Source organism: Mesoplodon mirus, assembly GCF_964341445.2.
Source record: "Mesoplodon mirus genome assembly, chromosome: 5".
Lineage (NCBI taxonomy): Eukaryota > Metazoa > Chordata > Mammalia > Artiodactyla > Ziphiidae > Mesoplodon > Mesoplodon mirus.
This window is the reverse complement of record NC_138980.1, coordinates 59,521,500-59,543,896: the sequence shown is the minus strand read 5'-3', so window position 1 is coordinate 59,543,896 and position 22,397 is coordinate 59,521,500. Positions and strand designations below refer to the sequence as shown.

General features: G+C 34.7%; 1 protein-coding gene across 1 annotated transcript in view; it reads left to right on the top strand.

Moving 5' to 3' along the window:
* Positions 1 to 5,377: 5,377 nt before the first annotated feature.
* SPINK5 (serine peptidase inhibitor Kazal type 5) overlaps positions 5,378 to 22,397 on the top strand; it is a gene marked incomplete at its 3' end in the record, with an annotated part of 60,128 nt that continues 43,108 nt past the window's right edge. Inside the window, exons 1-5 of the mRNA XM_082623088.1 lie at positions 5,378 to 5,448; positions 6,780 to 6,805; positions 10,922 to 11,049; positions 12,682 to 12,751; positions 21,770 to 21,897. Of these exons, the coding sequence (XP_082479214.1) occupies positions 5,394 to 5,448; positions 6,780 to 6,805; positions 10,922 to 11,049; positions 12,682 to 12,751; positions 21,770 to 21,897 (407 nt within the window). The 5' untranslated portion in view covers positions 5,378 to 5,393. The remainder of the gene's footprint in view (positions 5,449 to 6,779; positions 6,806 to 10,921; positions 11,050 to 12,681; positions 12,752 to 21,769; positions 21,898 to 22,397) is intronic.

The following is a 22,397-nucleotide window of genomic DNA, read 5'->3' as shown; positions in this document are numbered from 1 at the left end:
GGTGTAGATCAAAGTGAATCTGTTATACATATACATATATCCATTCTTTTCTAGATTCTTTTCCCATATAGGCCATTACAGAGTACTGAGTAGAGTTCCCTGTGCTATACAGTAGGTCCTTATGAGTTATCTGTTTTATATACAGTAGTGTATATGTGTCAATGCTAATCTTCCAATTTATCCCTTCCCCTCCTTTACCCCCTGGTAACTATAAGTTTATTTTCTACAAGGAATGATTCATTTTGATTAACTGAATTTTTCAGATGATTGAAGGCTATACACCTTTTTAACCCCAGGTTATTTTTTTAAGAATTGAGAGTATCATCAGGGAATTCCCTTCTAGAGGCCAAATATCTGTATTATATGCTAGTTTTACTCTATGGACATCGTTTTTAAAAGATTTTCACAGATTCAGGTGAACAATGATTTGTATGATTATTTTCTACTTCTTCCACTAGAGTATAATTTCTTAGAGATTAGAGAGCACATCTATTTTATTCACAAGCTTAATGCTGCACTCTCACATGATAACAGATAATTGTATGCATTCAGTAAATATTTGTTGTATTCATGTGGGGGGTATTATAGAATCTATTGGAATACCATAACATCTAACTTTGGACTTATATTTTTGACTTGTTAAATCACATTTTGGTAATTTGGTCCCATACCTGAGGATTCTCTGATTTATTATTCATTCTTACTGCTTTTTTCTGTCTAGTGAATCAAGATTGTTGTATGACACAATGGTTGGTGCTATTTAACTTGCTACTTGTTTGAATGAAATTTTTAAGTCTTAAAACCTAGATGTGAGCCACAGCTTGACTGCTTACAAACCATGTGGCCTGGTGTAAGTGCCTGTGCACAGGCATCCCTGGTGTCTCTCTCTACATCCAAATTTCCTCCTATAAGGGCAGCAGTCAGTTTGGGTTAGGGCTCAACCCTAACGGCCTCATTTTAACTTAATCACCTTTGTAAAGGCCCTCTCCTCAAACACAATCACATTCTGCAATACTGGGATTTAAGACTTAAAAATATGAATTTTGGAGGGACACGGTTCAGTCTATAACAGGAAGTGTCTGAGATAAACTAGTTATAGGTGTAAATAATATGGTCACTACAGTGTGTGTTATTTTAGAGCTTGGACTCTGGATTTCACTGCCTTTATTTTCATTGACTGTTATCATTTGCAAAGACCACTGCTTACAGGCTGTATGATCTTAGAAAAGTTATAGAATCTCACCAAACCTCCATTTTTTAACATGTAAAAAAAGAAAAAAATTATACTCTTTATTGTTGTACCTGTCACTTAGTAAGTGCACCATAAATGATAGCAAATTTTATATTTCTTTGCAAATAATTTAATAGATATATATACCACCTTTTCCTAATTTTGCTTATAAATCTAACAGTTTTCTTCTTATTGTATATACACACACATAAAAATATTTCACTGTAAAATATGCGTTACTTTTTTGCCAAAACTCATTATACTAGCTACTTCAGAATTAATTCATTGTGATTTTTTTCCAAAGGACTGTAGCTCCACAAACTTGTTTTCTACAGTCAGAATGAATCCTAGGAGACTTGAGAATTTTCAAGTGATGGATAGTGTAGGGTCATGGAATAGGAGTTCCAGTAGCATCAACTGTAGGGAGAAGCTGGATATTGTATTTAAGAACAAAATATAACCTGATAGGTAAAATTTAATACAGTTAAAAATTAGGTATTAAAACATTCCTGTTTTCTTAATCCTAATCTAACATAAGCAACAATTATGTCTATAAATAGTAGGGTCTGTATGCTTAGTGATCAAAGAATGCCCATCTCATCCTGTTCTTAGATAAAACAATATGCTTATCTTTATAGTTTCTCAGCCTTTCTAGACAAACAGAAAGGAACTCCCAGAGAAGGAGTAAAGGTACCTGTTAATGGGACATTTGAAGATAAGAAGGGGGGTAAAAGCTATTTTCCAGTTAGTGTCTTTCAGAAAAGGAGAATACAGACATGTTAAATTAATGGGGGAAAACATGAGAATTTTAGGAAAGGAAATCAAAAATTAAGAAAATAAAAAGGAAATTAATTCATCTTCTAAGAACTGTTAGGACATATACTTTTTCAGTCATGGTCACAACGTAATTCTTTTTGTCATTATGGGTTTATGGTTGTGTGTGTGTGTATGAATGTGAGAGCAGGGGATAAACATAAAGGACTACGTTAGCAGTAGAATGTTGAACCCAGTTTAAAGCACTGTTAACGTCCGGATTCTCTTTGAACTGTCTGAAATGCTATGCGATGGCCACATAGGGTGTAAAAGGTGAGAAAGTGGCAAGGCTGGTATTACCATCCAAGCTAGTTCCTACTCTGAGGTTTATTAATGGCACCATTTTTGGCCGGTAAGGAAAGGACAATAACACCTACTCTGCTGCGTCACTGCATTGCATAAACAAGTCATGAGAGCTAATGGATGACAGATTGTTTGGAAAGATGCGGAAGGTGATTTAATTGTAAGGGACTATAATTATTTATTAAACTATTGTGATCATCAAGGATATCTCAGCATAGAAAAAGAGAAGATCTGAACAATGATCTGCTAACTTTGGATTTTGGAAATAACCTTTGTCCTTAGTAACATTACTGATCTACAAAATCTTGTTTACTTTATATTTTTCTTATCTCTTCCCTCTGTGTCAATATCCTTGATGTGAATTCAGATTCTGGGCCACTTGATACATGTTTTGAATTGTAAAGTTTATACTTTTTACAACCTAACTCCATTCCTTTTTTTTTTTTTTTCCCAGCACGCGGGCCTCTCACTGCTGCGGCCTCTCCCGCTGCGGGCCCAGCCGCTCCGCGGCACGTGGGATCCTCCCGGACCGGGGCAGGAACCCGCGTTCCCCGCATCGGCAGGCGGACCCCCAACCACTGCGCCACCAGGGAAGCCCCCATTCCTTTTTAATGAGAAAAAAAAGGGTTTTACACGTTTGGTGAATAATTGAAAGAGCTGGCCAAAAAAACAAACCAAAAAAAAAAAAAATAGAATTTAGAATTTCAGGAAAGTACTCTGATAACCTAATATAAAAGTACTCTAGTAACCCAAAACTCAGTTCTCTAAAACCTCAGTCCCATTTATTTGAATTTAAAGTCCATGGTTTTCAAAAATAAGGAGTGATTAACAGAATGTATGATTAATCACCTCTGGATTTACATTTCTTTTTTTTTTTTTTTTTTTTTTTTGCTGTACGCGGGCCTCTCACTGCTGTGGCCTCTCCCGTTGCGGAGCACAGGCTCCGGACACACAGGCTCCGCGGCCATGGCTCGCGGGCCCAGCCGCTCCGCGGCATGTGGGATCTTCCGGGATCGGGGCACGAACCCGTGTCCCCTGCATCGGCAGGCGGACTCTCAACCACTGCGCCACCAGGGAAGCCCTGGATTTACATTTCTTAAATGAAATGCAGAAGTAGGTCTGATGACAAGAGCCAGCTGACATGTACTTCCAGTATTGGGGGTGCTCACTGAATCTTCTCTTGGCCATCTTATTCTCCTGGAAGAGGTTATCAGTCTGAATCCTCTTATTCATCATTTCAGAAGGTTCTGGGTGTTAGTAAGGAACTCTTCTCCAGTAAGAAAGAAACCAACTCCTTCAACCTTCCCTCATAGCAGGGATACTTTAGAGATGCAGTCATCTTTTGGTTCTTTTGTTACACCCTATCACTACTTCCACTCCTGGGAATACTGTTCATTTGGGCTAGATTTGGTGTTCATCAGAGCATAGTACACAGTCACCAATTCTATTGTAAGGCAATCTACTGTCAATAACAGAGTGTATGGTTGGGATACATTTCATATGGTCTAACAGAGCAAATGGAAGATTAAAAAATTAGTATTGGTATGTCATTATGCAAGAAGGATTTTTATAGACATCAGTGATGACCGAAACCTAGCAATGGCTTTGGCAAAGTTTAGATGGTTAATACTTTGATCTATTTCAGGTGTCATGGTTTAGAACACAATGATAGGATGAAAAAGAGAACCTATATCCTGACTTTTTTATTTTACTTCAGAATGTTTGGGGATTGTTATTTCTATGCCGAGGAAACTTAAATCTATCATTGTGGACCACGTTTAAGAGATGTTGACTTTTCTTGGAGTCTTAGAAATTACCTAGTAAATCACATCATTATAATGAGATAAAAATGCAAGGCCAGCTATCATTAACTATAAAACTTACCACATATGATTGGAATTGTTCTAAACATTACACACATGATTTACCTCTAACTCTTACAACAATTGTACAGTATAGTTTTACTATCTCTATTTTACATATTAGGAAACTGAGACTGAAAGCAAATAAGAGACTTGCCCAAGACAACATAGCTAATAACTCGTGAGTCAAGATTTGAACCCAGATCTATTATGCACCAAAGCCAGGTTCATTTCCATCACACTGTGTAGTTGCAAAGACAGGAAGAGAAACAAATTTTCTGACTCCCTGTCCCATTATTTTTCCATTAAGCTAAGACAGTCAATTTTCAAACCTGTGATAGGTTTGAACTTGTTTTGAACTTGTTTTCCATGGTCACTAATTTCACTAAACCACTGGAAAGAAATAAAGCTTATAGCACAGACCTTGAGACAAATAATTATATTTTATAGGAAAGAAATTAATTCATGATAAAAAGAAAGGGAAATATTCTAGCTTTGATGGGATTCAGAATATTGACACGATCTCAGCGTTGGATAGCCTTAGATCAGTTTTCTGGAACAATATTTAAAAGGGCTTTGATCCCATCAATTCTAACTTATATATGTGTCTGTGACACTGAATTGAGACACTTTAGAACAGATGCAGATGGAAGCAAAAGGAATCCTAGGTGCTCTTGCTATAAGCAGCTTTCTTCAGATGTAGAAATCTTTAAATCTTTACTTGGCTTGTAGGACAACCCATCTGTCTTCTTTTTCCCTCCCCTCCCACTTATGAAGGGAGCTGAGTTAGAAACATGTTTGTCTACGAGGAAATGTGTCTGGTGTTGGTGAGGAATTCAGTTCTGATATAGGATTATGGACTATTAAACTTTGAGTAGGGTCCTTGGACATAATCTGTTGCATTCTAGGGGAGGTATCATGAAGACACATTAGAACTACTTTAGAAATAGTATCTGTTGAAATCTGCCACCCTGACAGGATCCTAAAAGATGGAAACTAAATTGATGTGGTATATTAAGTTTAGCATGACCTTGAACAACTGGTTTTACAGTTTGGCTGTTGTTGTGGGTGTCACCCACAGTATACTATAAAAGTGAGCTGCATCTCCATGGGTTCAGTCTTAGAGCACCAGCTGGTGAGCAATGCAAGGAGCAGACGTGTAACCAACTTACATCATCTTCAACATGAAGATAGCTGCAGTGCCAATGCTTCTGACCCTGGCTCTTTGCCTCATACAAGGTGAGCAATTTACCTGTAGTCTAAGCCTCTTGCCACACATCCCAAAGCTCTGGGCAGGGACTTGTCTCTCTCCCTCCCTCTTCAGCGTATATATATATATATATATATATATATATATATATATATATATGTATATATATACATATATATATATCCCTGAAATACCTTGCCAGATGTAGAGTTTTGAAGAATTACATATGTGGTTTTATAACTATGTTATCTTTAGAAATTACAAGTAGTTTGAGATAATCTGAATTTTTATCCATCAGAAATCCTTCCATTAATTCAACATTAATTCTGAAAAGCTAATAGATTCTTCTCCATATTCCCCTCACCAAACATAAAAGTTCATAACAATATGAATTATATATATTATACATATATAGGATATTAAGCCTATGAATTGATGCTGATATGAATTATGTGTATAACAGATATTTAAAACTTAGATGTACTTAATATGTATATTTTAATACTATATTTGTAAATAAAACATTAAAAATCAAATTCAGTCATCTGTTTTTATTTTAAAGCAGTAGTGCTTTCTAGCAAATTTTATTTTTGTGCTTTCAAATCCTAAATGGATTGAAAATATTTCATCTAATTGGTAAGGGACTTCTATGGGAGCTAGCAAGTAGGTTTTTGCTTTTGCTATTTGAATTTGAAGGGAACACAAGATTGCCTAGACTTAACCTGCTATGAAGCATTTACATATTTTAAAAGGAAACCTCAGAGATGGAGAGTGAGGAGACCATTATACACAAGTGATGCCCACTTTCCTAAAAAAGTGTATAGGTACAAAAAAAGTCTGTTAATGAGAGAGTATATTAGTCTGTGATTTTAATTAATCTTAATATTTACCAGATCTCTAATTTTTGTGGCTATAATTATGAGGCAGAGCTACCAGAATTCAGAAAATTTAATTTTATGTATATATATGATATAAACTTTATGCTACACTATACCTTAAAACTATAATTGATATGTTTGATAGGTGTACTATGTTATAATTTTAAAAGAGGCCTGCAATACTTTGTTCTGAAAGGATCTTTTAGAAATTAGATATTTTGAGGGGGTCAGAAAGCATATGAGTAAGTATTATTTTTTGAAGTAATTGGAACTTTATGAGTGAGAGATCTTTGTGACTGTATATACTGCCTGGTGCAGTGCCCTCACTTCATTTGCCATGGTAAATTTTAATGTGTTCAAATCAATTTGTGGTTTTAAAATATACTGCCATTAAAATAAGCAAGATACTACACTCAGTAAATTGTTTTACTTATTAAATGTTTTACATTCCCTTAACTTTGGTTTCTGTATTTTTGTCCCAGATGCTGCAAGTGAAGGTGAAAATCAGGTTAGTCCTGCTTTTGCTCTTCATTGAATTCATTCCAAGGTCCCTAAAGAAAAATGTTCTGTGGCCAACACCTTCATATTATAATACAGACATATTATACTCATGTGTACTAATAGCTTTTGTTAAAAACACAGAAACAGGTCTTTATGAATCAAGACATGAATCACACACACACACCAGTCAATGTCTTAATGATAATGGATATCTGCAAGAGGCAATCTACCACACTAAAGGAGTGCTTTAAAATTCCATAAACAAACACACTAGTGAATTACTATTGTTCAGTTTAACAGCTGGAAGTCATGATACACATAGGAAGCTGAAATAAGTTTTCTTGTTATCATTATGCAGAAAGGAGCTGTCTGTATCTTGTGTATAGTCAGTGTATATATTTCATTCAATACATATTTACTGAGCATCTATTTTATGTCAGATCCTGTTTGAGATGCCAGGGATATAAAAACAAAAAAGAACCCTGCCGTCATGGAGCTTACATTTTAGTGGAAGAAAACAAACAAGTTAATAAGTAAATTAGTAAAATATATACTACATTAAATAATGATTAGTGCTGGAAGAAGAATAAAGCAGGATGGAAGACAGGAATTTCTGGGGATGGAGATGGTATCAGTTTTTCTTGAGATAGTCAGGTAAGTTCTCTCTGAGAAGATAGCATTAGAACATGGATCTAAAGGTGAGGTGGGAGTGAATCATGAAGTTACTTGTAACTCACAGCAGACCAGGCAGAAGCACCTGTGATGGCAGAGGCCCTGACTCTGGAAGGGTCTGTACCAACTCTAAGGGATCTTTTGATTGAGAAATGAAGGAATCATTTTCTATAGAAATTAAACATTTTAAAATCTATTTGAAAGGCACATTGAAAGAGCCAATTACATACACACACACACACACACACACACAACTGTGCCATTATTTCAGATTGAAAATATTTCTACTTATGTAGCAGATATTTGCTATGTTTCTCAAAGACCATGAACATTGAAAGAATAAAATAGTAAAAAGATTCTTTTCTACACCAAAACTCTTATAAATGTGGTTAAAATACTCTTGCTGTATTTTATTGTTACATTTTTTTTAAAAGAGAAACTTACAGGTATATTCTAGAGAATTCCATTATAGTCTCTATTATTTCATTTAAGTTTTCTGATTAAAGAGAGGTTCAGAAACTTCTATTGCATAAGTAGAGTGGGATGGTAGGGTAGAAAGAAAGCCTGGATTTTTGAGAATCGAAGAGCATGCTCATTTGAATATTTCATACTGGAAAAAGAAGGGTATTGTGTAAATCTTACTGAGCATGAAGCCATAATTTTCTTTTTTCAGCGTCGATGATAATGGGTAGTAGTTTTGGTGGATATTTCAAATTTTGCACTGATATTTCTCATACTGTTGAACTCTATTTCACTGAAAAACATTTAAAAAACAAATTTAGCCACCTCTCATGTTGGCATAAGCAAAAAGAATATAAAATGTAATTATTTATCTGGAAATATTTCTTATCATAGTCTTTGGATATTTTGTCAGAAATGAAAACTATTAATTTAGTCTTTCTTATAGTGCTGGAAATTTTATTTTCCAAGTTCAGTAGCTCAAGTTCTTTCTAGTACCATAAGAACATGTTGAATGTTACAAACATGAGCCAGAATAGCACAGAAAAGCACTGGAGTAATCTGCAAGGATCTTTACCATATGCTTAAATTTGTCATCCCAGAAGGGTTATTACGAAGCCATGGCAACCTTGTTAATGCCTTAACACAGAGCAGGGGTGATGCCAGCTCCTGAGGAGTTTATGATGATGCCTGGGGAGGAAAAATGGAAAACACTGGGCAATATCACAGCCAGTGAAGGAAAACAGAAAGAACTTGGCCCTACGGGGCTCCAGTTTCTCTGAGACAAGTGGAGAAAACACAAAGAGCAACTATAACAAACAAAACAAAAATGAGCCAAAGACTGGAAGTTAGATTGCAAGTAATCGGTTGCTGAGAAGTCATCTCACCAACTCAGGATTCCTTTATGGCCCAGACCTGTTCCTGTTTCAGCCCTCTCTATTATGGTCATTGGGAGGCTATTTCATTTTTTCTAGAGAAAAACACAACTGCTGATTTCAATTTTTATGGCCTTTTCCTATTTCCCAAGAGAATACACTGGATAACCTCATAACTCAGAAAAATAGCATCAAGTTCCATCTTTACTAATTACAAACTGTGAACAAATTTCTTAACCTGTTCTCTAGGACTCAGTTGTCCATTCATATAAAAATAAAAGTGTGTCTTTCTAGGATTTAGCTATTTTTCTAATTATGACATAGGAGAAATCCAATTCAGGAATTATCTTGATTGATAATGTTCTTTTTCAGTTGACCACTAAAAACTATTTAAAGCTTCATTCTAGTGTTATCATGAATCTTTGTTTTCAGCACTTTCTTTAAGACCTACCTCACAAGGGATATATTTCTATTACAGAGACACCAGGCTGTTCTCTGATTCTATGACAATGTTTTTATCTAGACTTTATAGAATCAGTTATATCCAGCCAGCTAAGCAGTAACTTGCAATACTGGCATAAGATACTATAGAATCAGAGACCAGACATGGATCTCAAGAGGCCCAGTTGTCAGTCTGTTGCCAGAAATTATTGCTCTGCTACTCAGATAAGATCACTGGATGGTGATAATAATCTTAGAGATGTTTTAGTAGGTCACCCTTAACGAAATTTCCTAGGGCTGGTCTCTGAAATTATTTATTCTTCTTCACCATTAATCATTCATTCTGCAAGTGCTACCAACTGCCTCCTGTCTATAGGATGCTAGGTTAGTTACATCATTATCCATTAGATGGTACGCACCATTTAGGCAAGGATCCTTCCTGCCTTATTTATTGCTGTATCCATGACACACAGAAAAGTATAGTATCCTCATAATAAGTGTTTGTTGATTAACTGAATGATTATTATAAAGATATAGGAGGCTGAATAGAATTCTATAATCTGTCCTTTGGAAGAGGTTGCATATGTCAGAGTTGGAGCAAAGGCTTGACTGATTTACTTGTTTTTTTTGGTACAAGGATCTTTATGCTTTGTTTTTTCAAAGTCAAAACAAAACAAAAAACCAAAAGAAAAAAAAAACAGATTACAAAGGCTTTAAAGGACCAGTGGATTTCCTAAACTAATAGGTAGTATAACATTTTAAATCAGTACTTTACTAGGTAGTGCAAATGCACCATTAATATTAAGCTCCTAGAAAAAAAGTGAGTGACATATAGCAGGCCTTCATCAAATACACTGCAACATTTTCATATATCTTTTTTTTTTTTTTTTTTTTTTTTGCTGTACGCGGGCCTCTCACTGCTTGGCCTCTCCCGTTGCGGAGCACAGGCTCCGGATGCGCAGGCTCAGCGGCCATGGCTCACGGGCCCAGCCGCTCTGTGGCATGTGGGATCTTCCCGGACCGGGGCACGAACCCATGTCCCCTGCATCGGCAGGCGGACTCTCAACCACTGCGCCATCAGGGAAGCCCGCATATATCTTTTAATGGCAAATATTTTTGAACTACTGTGTGCTAGGTATTTTATATGCATCATCTTAGCAGATTCCAATAACAATAATGGCAATATCAACAACAACTATAATAATAAAGCAGGAGGAAGAGGAGAGGTAGAGAATCTAATTATTGAATATCTGCTATATATCAGGCACTCTTTGAGGCATTTACATGCTTATGATATTTAATCCACACAAAACTTATGAAGCACATATACTTATATCCTATGTTTTTACAGATAGGGTAAATGAGCCTTTGAGAAGTTCATTTGCTATGGCTATTGGGCTTGTAAATGAGAACCCTGGAAGATAAGCTTAGATCTTTTGACTCCAAGTCCCTTGTTCTTTCCATTTCACTAATGATTTTAGATGAATGCTTTTAGGTGAATTTTCAATCTCCAACAGACAATCCAGATTCATTACTTTTATTTGTATTATCTGTATCAACTGAGTGAATGTCTTCCATACAAAGGGGGTGGTGGTCATGAAATAATATTGTTCTTAGAAGGTAAAGTCTTGCTTTGATGAGATTTCTGTAAACACTTTTTTTCATATTTTCCTAAGGAAACATGCAATGAATATAGGGCACTGATGAAAAATGGAAAACTGTTTTGTTCCCAAGATAAAAACATTTTTCAAAGCCCTGATGGAACAGTGTTCATCAACAAATGCGCCACATGCAAAATGATATTGTGAGTAAAGTTTAATCTTTCTTTCAAGTATTTTGAGTTACCAGTTATTCTCTGAACTACTAAATGTATTATTTTTATTTTCTGTCAAATATATTTTTCTAAATCTAAGTGGGTAAATAAAAATGCTTACAGATCACTGTGATACCTACCATCAAGTAAAGTTGGATAAATGCCACCCACTTGGAAAGATTTTAATAATCACTCATGGTATTCCAAAATATCCCAGAGGGCCTGGTATCAATACCTCATGCAGCACTTAATAGTTTTTTGAGGATGTACTTCCAAGTTGAGTTTTCTAACCCTGGGAGAAAAGAATTCTTGAGCCTGTTAAGACCAGACTCTGTTGTACCCCTGAGAATGATGCCAGACTCTTCTTGTGAGAGCCAACCAGGAGAATCAGGATATACCCTAACTCTGTGAGCTACCAGTGTCTTCAGACATCTAGGATTATGCTAGCATGAGATGGACTCTAGGATTGACTGTAGCTTCCAAACTCCCCGCAACTCAGAAAGAATTAATATCCCGGAGGTTTACTGACATGTTTGCAATGCTTCTTAACTATTTTCTTCTCTCCAGTGACACTCCATAGGTGGTAAAGGCTTGAGTTATCAGTTGCAAGTCCTCAAATCAAAGGGACCGAATTTGTTTTTGAACAGGGAATTCATTCTCGGTTTCTGACCACCATCAAAACTTTAACTCTGGTACCAAGCCAATACAAAACTTACCCACTGAAGATAATTATGTTATAATCAGCTTTTAAAATGCCAAGTTGGTAATGTGTCAAGGGATTTAATCTGACATAGTCATTAATATTGGGATAACGAAGCTCTGATCACATGTGCTGCTACTAATGAAGACATTGCAGGAAGATGAAGGAAGGCAAGGCAAAATTTAGGGAGGGAGGACTCCCAGGGCAAGTTTAACAATCCTTTCTTAGTCTCTTGAAAGCTGAATGTAAACCAGCAGGTGTAATATTTACTAAAGAGTTTCCTCCTTGTTACATAAGATGTTTTGTTAGGAGACTGAAACTATAAATAGAATAAATTTATTGAAAAATAATTAAAAATAAAAATTAAATGCCTTTAGACATACAAGGCAGGTTATTTATCACTTTGAAGTCACTCACACAATTATTATCTTTATTACTTATGTAAATTATGTTGGGATAAACTTGGCTTCTTAACCTGGAAAGGAGGAGACTGTATGAGGCATTAAAGTTATCTTTAAATTGCTGAATTTGCTCTGTGGGTCCTTAGAGATTGGAACCTCAGACCAAGACAGGTGGGTAGATTTTGGATCAATCTGAATATGGTCTTTCAAAGGGAGCATTCCAAAAATGATATAAATGGCTTTTAGAGTTGGTGACCACCTGGGTGATGGAAGTGTTTAAGGTTGGTAATCTGTTATACAGTTAACAGTAAAGATTCTTACTTTTAATAGAACCACATTTGAGATATATTTCAGCACTGAGGAGAAATTTACAGTACCTGTGGTCATTTCCAGACATACCTCCAGTTCTGACAAGCTAGATTAAGCTGAGAAGAATAGCCAAAATTAAGTTTACCGTGTATGATGTTAGACCTAAAATTGGTCAAGCATATCTGAGCTATTCTATTCTTTGCTGTCTTCCAGAGAAAAAGAAGCAAAATCCCAGAGAAGGGCCAGGCATTTAGCAAGAGCCAGGGCTACTGCCCCAGCAAAGGTGAGACTATTTGGAGTCAACTTGTCATATTTGCTTTGGAGATTATGTTCAACTCTATTCAGATCTCTTTATTTCTTAATTACTAGGTCATACCTGTTGTGAGGCCAGCTATTTAGAAGGGAGGGAACATGGCGTAGTCCAGGGGTAGGCTAAATATCTGGTACAGCTTGTCCATAGGCCCAACCCATGACCCAACTCTCTGAAAACATTTGGGGCACTGACAGATGCTAAGAGGTGGTATAAGCCAGTGTGATGTCTGCTTTCCATGGCCATTTCTCATTTCTACTGTCCTGTCTTAGCTCCAACAAGAGACTTCATGGGACTGTAGAACTAAGTTCAAGTCTCAGAATTTGGACAATTTATGTATATCTGGGTCTCAATTTTTTCACCTCTGAAATGGAATGTGGATCAAATGAGAAACTAAGTTTTAAAAGCCAGCTACAATGTTTAACATGTGTTAGCAGACATTTGACTCATTTTATTTCCTTTCTCTTTTCCTCTTTCTCTTCCGACTGAACATATTTTCTGATACTTGGAGATTTCCCCTAATTCAAGTAGACTTGCTTATTTATATCTATTTTGCAAATTGGGATTCAGGCTAATATTTGTTGGAGAAAACTGTTCTGTGGTAAAAACTTTTTTTAATTAAATAAAATGAAAGAAACTATACAGATGCAACCCAACACATAACCATTTCCCTTTATAAATAATTTTTTATTATACAAAAATTCTTATTTATACAAAAAAATAAAAGTTCTAGGCCCAGACTTGGTGAAATCTCTGTCTACAACGTCTTACAATAAGTTATTGACAAAGCTGGGGCTATTGCCATGTATTCTGACAACTACTCATATTATTCCAGGTCTCCTATGTAGCTTCTTCTCCAATATCTTCTTTCTCTTCCTCCTCTCCTGCCTCTGACACATAACTAAAATGATCAGTCACGGAAGGCACACCCAAATTACATTAATATCCCTGGTCTAACCAAGCTACCATCCTCCTTGTTAGTGTTACTCAGGACTGTCTGAGCACCTCAGCCTCCGCAGTAGACCGAGTCAACCAAAGTCTCTGCCCGGGCTCAACCAGTCTCACTTTTAAAACAATAACATAGTCACCACACAATTGGTCAATAACTACAAACTCTTTGAGCAAAAGGGAGCTGCTTCTATGTTCCCCCAAATCTGTGAGGGTCAGAAAACTTTACTGGTACTTTTCAAATCTGCCTTTCTTTGTGACATTTAGAGAGATGCTTACTCTATAAAATCCATTCTCTTTCTCCTCTTCTTTTTTCTTCATGAAAAACTGATATATCATTGGTGTTTAAAAATATAAAATACAAGAAAGTGATAAACAAAAATCCCCCAAATACACACACACACACATTATTCTTAAACCTACTATTTTAAAACATTACTAGTGGTACGTTTTCATATGTAGACACACATTTACTGAATTTTAATGAAATAGGATTTTTAAGAAATAAAATTATAGAATATTAAGACATTATACTTCTCTGTTACCATTTTATGCCTGAATTATAATTTTGACCTCTAGATAAAGTTCTTATGGTTACATGTTTTGCTACCTAGGAAATAATTTACTTATAAATTAAGGCAGTTATTATTTGGCTGTTTGCCTTCAAGTAATTTCTGTCTAGATGTTTACTTGTCTGTGTGTGAATAGATTAATGCAATTATAGTATATTTTTATTGTTGTTATTTTCCTCTTAACTGTAAAAGGAAACAATCTACTTTCTCTGCTTAGATTTTTCCCATCAAAAATTAACCCTTTTCTCCACACCCTCTCCAGCATTTATTGTTTGTAGATTTTTTGATTATGGCCATTCTGACTGGTGTGAGCTGATACCTCATTGTAGTTTTGATTTGCATTTCTCTAATGATTAGTGATGCTGAGCATTCTTTCATGTGTTTGTTGGCAATCTGTATATCTTCTTTGGAGAAATGTCTATTTGGTCTTCTGCCCATTTTTGGATTGGGTTGTTTGTTTTTTTTGATATTGAACTGCATGAACTGCTTGTAAATTTTGGAGATTAATCCTTTGTCAGTTGCTTCATTTGCAAACATTTTCTCCCATTCTGAGGGTTGTCTTTTCTTCTTGTATCCTCTTGCACTGTTGGTAGGAATGTAAATTGATATAGCCACTATGGAGAACAGTATGGCAGTTCCTTAAAAAACTAAAAATAGAACTACCATACGATCCAGCAATCCCACTAGTGGGCATATACCCTGAGAAAACCATAATTCAAAAAGAGTCATGTACCACAGTGTTCATTGCAGCTCTCTTTACAAAAGCCAGGACATGGAAGCAACCTAAGTGTCCATCGACAGCTGAATGGATAAAGAAGATGTGGCATATATACACAATGGAATATTACTCAGCCATCAAAAGAAACGAAACTGAGTTATTTGTAGTGAGGTGGATGGACCTAGAGTCTGTCATACAGAGTGAAGTAAGTCAGAAAGAGAAAAACAAATACTGTATGCTAACACATATATATGGAACCTAAGAAAAAAATGGTTCTGATGAACCTAGGGGCAGGACAGGAATAAAGATGCAGATGTAGAGAATGGACTTGAGGACACAGGGAGGGGGAAGTGTAAGCTGGGACGAAGTGAGAGAGTGGCATGGACTTATATATACTACCAAATGTAAAATAGCTAGCTAGTGGGAAGCAGCTGCATAGCACAGGGAGATCAGCTCAGTGCTTTGTGACCACCTAGAGGGGTGGGATAGGGAAAGTGGGAGGGAGACTCAAGAGGAAGGAGATATGGGGATATATGTATATGTATAGCTGATTCACTTTGTTGTAAAGCAGAAACTAACACAGCATTGTAAAGCAATTATACTCTAATAAAGATGTTTAAAAAAAGAAAATTAACCCTGCTTCTTACTCTCAGAATAAGATGCTCTGTTCAAGAAGTTTCCTCCTATAGACATCCTCTCTCTCTTGCATCATCAATTTATTCTTCATTACTATGTATGTCATTCTTTAACCTTATGACTCTGATATCCAATCCATCAACAAGTCTTGGTTTTGCATCCAATGTATATTCCAATTTGACTCCTTTTCATGATTTCCATTCCTACCACCCAAGTTTTCTGAAATCCTCCATAATTTCTAATCGCTAACATCTTTGGCCTATGGAGAAACTTTTGTTTTTTAATTGATCAATTCATTCATTCAGTGTTTCTCATTGATTTAAGTTGCCAACTTTGTAGGATATTAAATTCATAGGTGTGCATGTATGTCTTTCTAAGTTCCCTTTTTTGTTCATATTCATTTCTTTAATAACTAATATGACAAGTCCCCTTTGTTAGCTCACTTTTTCAAAGTTGACTTACCTATGCACAGATATATATTTTTCCACATATATATTTGAAATAAAAAATTTACTAAGTTTATAAAAAATTCAACTTGAGTTTGAGAACTCAATGTGGTTAAGGCTACAGAGAATTTATAAATTAATATGGGTAAAATTGACTTTTTACAATAGTAACTTGCCCAAGTCAAAGGCACAGAATATCTTATTAATTCATATAATTTTTCTGTATCTTATGAAATCTGTAAAATATTCTCCACAGGTATTTTTTGCCAATACCTAGAAAATTTGTAATTTTATTGCTCTTTTGAGTGGTATTTTGTTGTTAATGGTATTTATATCTGATTATTGTTGGCATAGACAAATTCTATTGATTTCTATAAGTTTATCTTCTGTTAAAAACCTTTATGATACCTTGTTAATTCTTATAATTTATCTGTTAATTCTGTTGTCTTTTTCTTGGAAGTTGATCACATCATCTGCAAATAATAGAAGCTTTATAACTTCCTTTCAATCTTGTCACTTCTTTATTTCTTTTTCTTTCCTTTTATCATTGGTGAGGATCTAGAGTTCAATACAGTAGTTCAACAGTAGCAATGATAATGAACTTCAATCTGCCCTTTCTCTGCCTATATTAAATGCAATATAGCTAAAGTTTCTCCATTAAGTATATTGTTTACCATAGGTGTTTTTCTATAAACTTTAGTAAGTTTAGGAAGTTCCTTTCTGTTTTTATTCTTCTGAATATGTTTTGATCATTATCACATGCCTTCTCTGCAACTATTGAAATAATTTTACAATTTTTCTCTTTCAGTCTGTTAACGTAATACATTTTTTGATAACCATGCTAAATGTTAAATCATTATTATTTTCTTAGGGTAAATCATACTTAATCATAATGCATTTTTTAATACACTATTGAATTTGCATAGTTATTATTTAGAAAATTTGAAACTATTTTTGTAAGTAAAATGAGTCTATACTTTCCCCTTGCTAATTATTCTTATCTGGTTTGGGAATCAATATAAAATTACCCTGAGGGGTGACACTTCAGACTATTGCTGAATAAGGAGGTCAGCTAATTCCCTCCCCAAAGAACAACTATAAGGCTACACAAAATTGAGTAAAACAACCATTTTAGCATTCTGGAAATCGACCAGCAGCCTATGTTAATCTGACAATCAGTTATGCTTGAAAAATTGTTGAACTCTGGGTAAGAGCAATGGGATTCTATGAATCTGTATATTCAAGAATTTCAACAAACTCTAAATGGGACAAATCAAAGAGATCTACACTTGGGCTCATCATGATCAAAATGTTGAGATCAAGAGAAAGTTTTAAAAGTAGCAAAAGAAAAATGACACATTATATATGACTGGCTTCTCATTTAAAATAATGAAGGTCAGAAGGCAATGGAAAGAGATGCTCAAAGGGCTGAAAGAAAAAAATGTTAACCAATATTCTATATCCACAAAAATTACCCTATAAAATTAAGGCAAAATGAAGATATTCCCATATCAATGAAATCTGAGAGAATTTGTTGCTAACAGATCTGTCTTATAAGTAATAATAAAGTTCTTTAGTTTAAAGGAATGACCACCAGATGGTAACTTGGAATTAGAGAAAGAAATAAAAAGCACCAGAAATGGTAAATATAGGGGTTAATATGAAGTACTCTATAAACATATGTCCCTTATTTTCACCTAGCTTCTTTTAAAGATATAATATTGTATATAGCAATGATTATAACGCTGTTTTATTGGGTGTAGAAATATAACATGTATGATAGTTACAGTATGAAAGAAGACAGAGAAAATAAAGCTACAATTGGGGCCAAGTTTCTATATTTTACTAGAATTAAGTATTAATTGGTAGTATATGGTGATAAATTAGGATGCTTATTGTAATCACTAGAGTAACCGATCAGAAAATGACATGTATAATAAATGCATAAAATCAACAGGAGAATGAAAAAGACGCACTAGTAATATTTAACCCAAAAAGAAGGCAATAGTGGAAGAATAGAGAAGTAAAAAGAACAAGAGTATATTAAAAACAAATAGAAACATAGCATATGTAAATACAATCCTATCGATAATTATATTAAATGTAAATGGTTTTAACATCCCAATCAAAAGGCTGAGACTATTATATGCTAAAAAAAAAACCCCAACTATGTCTCCAGTACATACTCCTTAAATTCAAAGTTTTAGAAAAATGTATTTTAAGTCTATTAGAAATGGGGCATTTTGGGGAGAGACTATTTCAGACCAATATATCAATTAGTTAATATACTTATTGATAGGTTCAACTTTCCTCCTGCTTAGTACACCAGCGGAGGTATTTTCTACTTTTTTTGTAGCCATGTCTCCATTTTGGTTTTCAAATGCATTAACGTATGGATACTCACAATATGCTTTCATTGTATTATTTCTCAATGTTCAATTATTTCCAATATCATTATATATATTTTTAAATTGTCATCTTCTCTTTCTTTCTTTTTTTATCAGTTGTACTAGAAAACTATAACATTAGCCTTTTTATTAATTTTCTCTGTAGTTTCTGTTCTTTATGTCATTCATTCCTATTTGCTCTGCTGCTCATTTTACAGTGAATTGAGCAATACTTAGTCTTTAAATTTTAACTTTCTAAATTTCATGACAAATGTATTTGAAGGTATCAGTGATCATCTATCTCAGATTTGTACTTGAAGTGTTTTCATTTGTCATTCTTTGCCAAATATTTCTTAATTTTCCTCCCTCCCAAATTTATTTAGTAATACATTATTTGATTTACAAATATGTGGTACTTTTTTTCCATTTTAAATTAACTTAATTTTATTGAATTGTGGTCAAAGAACATGGGCCATATGACACTGATCCTTTGGAATTTCCTAAGACTTTCTTTGTGGCATGATAAATATTCTACTTTTATAAATGTTTTATATCTTCTGAAAAAATGTTTATTTTCTGTTTCTTGGATGTAGTTTTCTATTAAAATCTAATGACTTAAGCACCTTAATTTTTTCCTTTGATATATCAGCTTCTGAGAAGTTTGTGCTAAAAACTCTAACACCAGTTATTGATTTATTTAATTCTATTGGTTATCATTTGACATATTTAGAGCTGGTATTATTGAATGTATGCTCATGATTATTATACCTTCTTGTTCTTTTCTTCCTTTTACTTCATGTAATGTCCTTCTTTGTTACTTATGATGCATTTGGGACTGAATTCTATATATTAAGTATTAATATTTTTGCTTCTGCTCTCTTCTTATTCACTTTTGCCTTGTATCTTTTCTTATCCTATTATAATATTTGTGTGCTTTTTAATTTTAATCTTTCTGTAGTAAATTTTTTTCTGCTAAAGTGAGTTAGAAAATATTGAAGCCAAGCTTCAGCCTCTGCCTCTCCTGGTAAGTTTCAGGAGAGGACAAAGGATAAGGCTCAGAACTGAAGGTTCTAGAACCAGTGTTAACTCCAGTTTGCTGCCACTTCACCATGTCAAGAATCCATCTGTAAGCTCTCAGAAATTGTCAGCATCAGGAAGAATTGTTCTCTGTAGGCTGTGATCCACTAGCCCTTGGGGTTTGGAAGAGGAGGAGGTGGAGTAGTAAATGCTTACACCTGTTCTCATCACCTTCCAGCTGGGCTTTTGATCTGTCCATCACCCTGGCAACATCTGTGACCTAGTAGGCTGCTGTTGATTTCACTGGTGAAGCGGGAGAGGAGTGATGGCCCCAAGTTGATTGCTTGGATCCCTATCCCCATGCTTCTGCAATTTCTCCAGAAATGATTTTTGAGAGAAAATCAGCAGCTTTTCCTTATGCTCCTGATTTTTCCTTATGCTCCAGCCATATTTCTCTTCTTTCTGCCCCTTAAACAGGAGAATCTAGTTCCTATCACAAATCTTTTGAAATTGCAGTTCTCCATGCCTGGAATGTTCTTTCTGCAAGTCTTTAATGTCTGGCTCCTCCTCATTAATGCCATCTCACCTCAAATGTTACCTTTGCAGAAAGATCTTTCTTGACATTATATTTAAAATAGCCCCTATTCTGGGTGCTATCATATTGTGCAGTTTATTTTTCATAGCACTTGTTATAATTTAAAGTTTTTTATTTACTGTCTATCTCTTCCCCTGTCTATTTAACGAATGTAAATCCATTAGAGTACGTATTCCTTTTCTCTTTTTTTGCTGTGTCAGGGTCACAGTCTAGTGGAATGCCTAGAGCCTAGTAAGTGTGTAATGGGTTTTGAGGAAGAAATGAACAACAAGTGAATGGGGTAGCACATATGGCCATGACTTAACCTGTTTTCACTCTATTTTTAACTTCTTCCTAAATATATGACATGAAGAGTGGGGTATGTTTCATAGATTTTCTTTTCTAGTTTAAATTCTTTTTCCTTTTTAATTGGCTTCTAGGAGAGTTCCTCAGTGTAATATTCTGGTTCAAAAATTTATTTTACATTTGTGTCTATCCTACTTTATTCTTGATATTGTGTGCCATACTAAGTCACAGGTCCATATCCTAAGTTTTCCAAATCTATAATAAAGACATTTTTGTTATGACAATAATGATATCAAAAAATGTTTTGCAATGTGATATCATGTTCTTTGGTTTTAGATAGAAATTAAGTTCAAGTTAACTCTGAATCAGAATATCTAGCTTATGTCACAATAATGAGTTGCCAAATAATGTTTCATAACTATTTATTTCTTCTTCACCACAAGCCTGTAATGTGGATAGGGTGTGAATTCCCATTTTTCAGATAAGGAAAGTGAGAATCAAAGAGGTGAAGTGAGTGGGTGGCAGATCTGAGATTCCAACACTAGTCATCAGTTATTACCTAGTGCAATTGTTCTTCTCACCAAACAGGTTTGTCCCTATGTATATGTCATATTATTAGAGCAGAGATTTTCGGATTTCTCTCATCATCCCTAAAAGGTGTTTAGCTTTATTGGCTTGATTATCAGCAAAGAAAACATTTAAAAAACAACAGCAACAACAATAAATGGTCAGGATATGCTAGGCACTGTTCTAAGAACTATACATGTATTAATACATTTAAATCTCTTTATAATCCTGAGAAGTTGGTAATATTATATGCATTTTGCAAATGAGGACACTATAGCACAGAGTGGTTAAGTAACCCAAATCACACAGCTAATAAGTGGCAGATTTAGAATTATGAACCCAGCAATCTGGCTCTTGATCATTACTCTAATCTATAATACTATAAACGTTATTGTAGCTTATAGTTTGCAGAGAGCTTTCATATCCATTGTCTACTGGACCTCATGACTACCCTATAGAGAAGGCAGGCGCTTTCATATCCATTGTCTACTGGACCTCATGACTACCCTATAGAGAAGGCAGGCAGGTTTTGATTGACATACAGTTTGCTAAGTTTCAAAGAGGTGACTTGGCCCACCTAATCCAGATAGCAGGTGTCTGAAATCTTACTGAAATCATTTTTTCTGAAATCTGATTATATGTTTCTGTTCTTGGACCATGCTTTATTACCCACGATTTTATTAGTTCACTGCAGTCTCCTTATTATATTTTCCTTCTCCACTGAGTTATATTGTTGTGGGCTTAAAATATTAATCTATTTATGCATCTAAGGAATATTTTATCTTTATAGTTTGATGTTCCTTGATCATGTCTCTTGCAGTTGAATTGCAGTGATTTCAAGAAAGGAGAAAGGGATGAGGATTTTATCTGTACCTATGATAATGCAGCTGTTTGTGGCACAGATGGGAAAACGTACAGTAACAGATGTACACTATGTGCTGAGAACGCGTGAGTATTCTCTGAAGCAGGCTTTCTCCCTAAAGCATGTTCTCTGTATAATTATATAACACATTTTTTCTTACATCTTTAAGATAACAATCCATTTTGTAGGAGTTAGCCATCTATAAATTATTAGGATCACTTCTTTTACTATTCTTAAGAGAAAAAATACGTATGTAGTATAACACTTTATATTTTACAAGCACACTTGTGTGCAATTTATCAGATGGTTATCACTTTCTGTGAAGTAAGACATCTGATATATCTATATCTGTATACAAACACACACATACACATATATCTATTCATACATACATATACATACACATTTATCTGTTATCTATCTCTCTCCTTTCTACCTATTTAGGAGTATATCCTTTTTCATAGAGAATTATTTAATTATCAAATGATATTTATTTATTAAATGCTCAGTAATTTATAATATTAGGGTAACTGGGACTTAATATTGAACTTCTTCCCATCTATTCAACATTCACCAAATGTAGCTA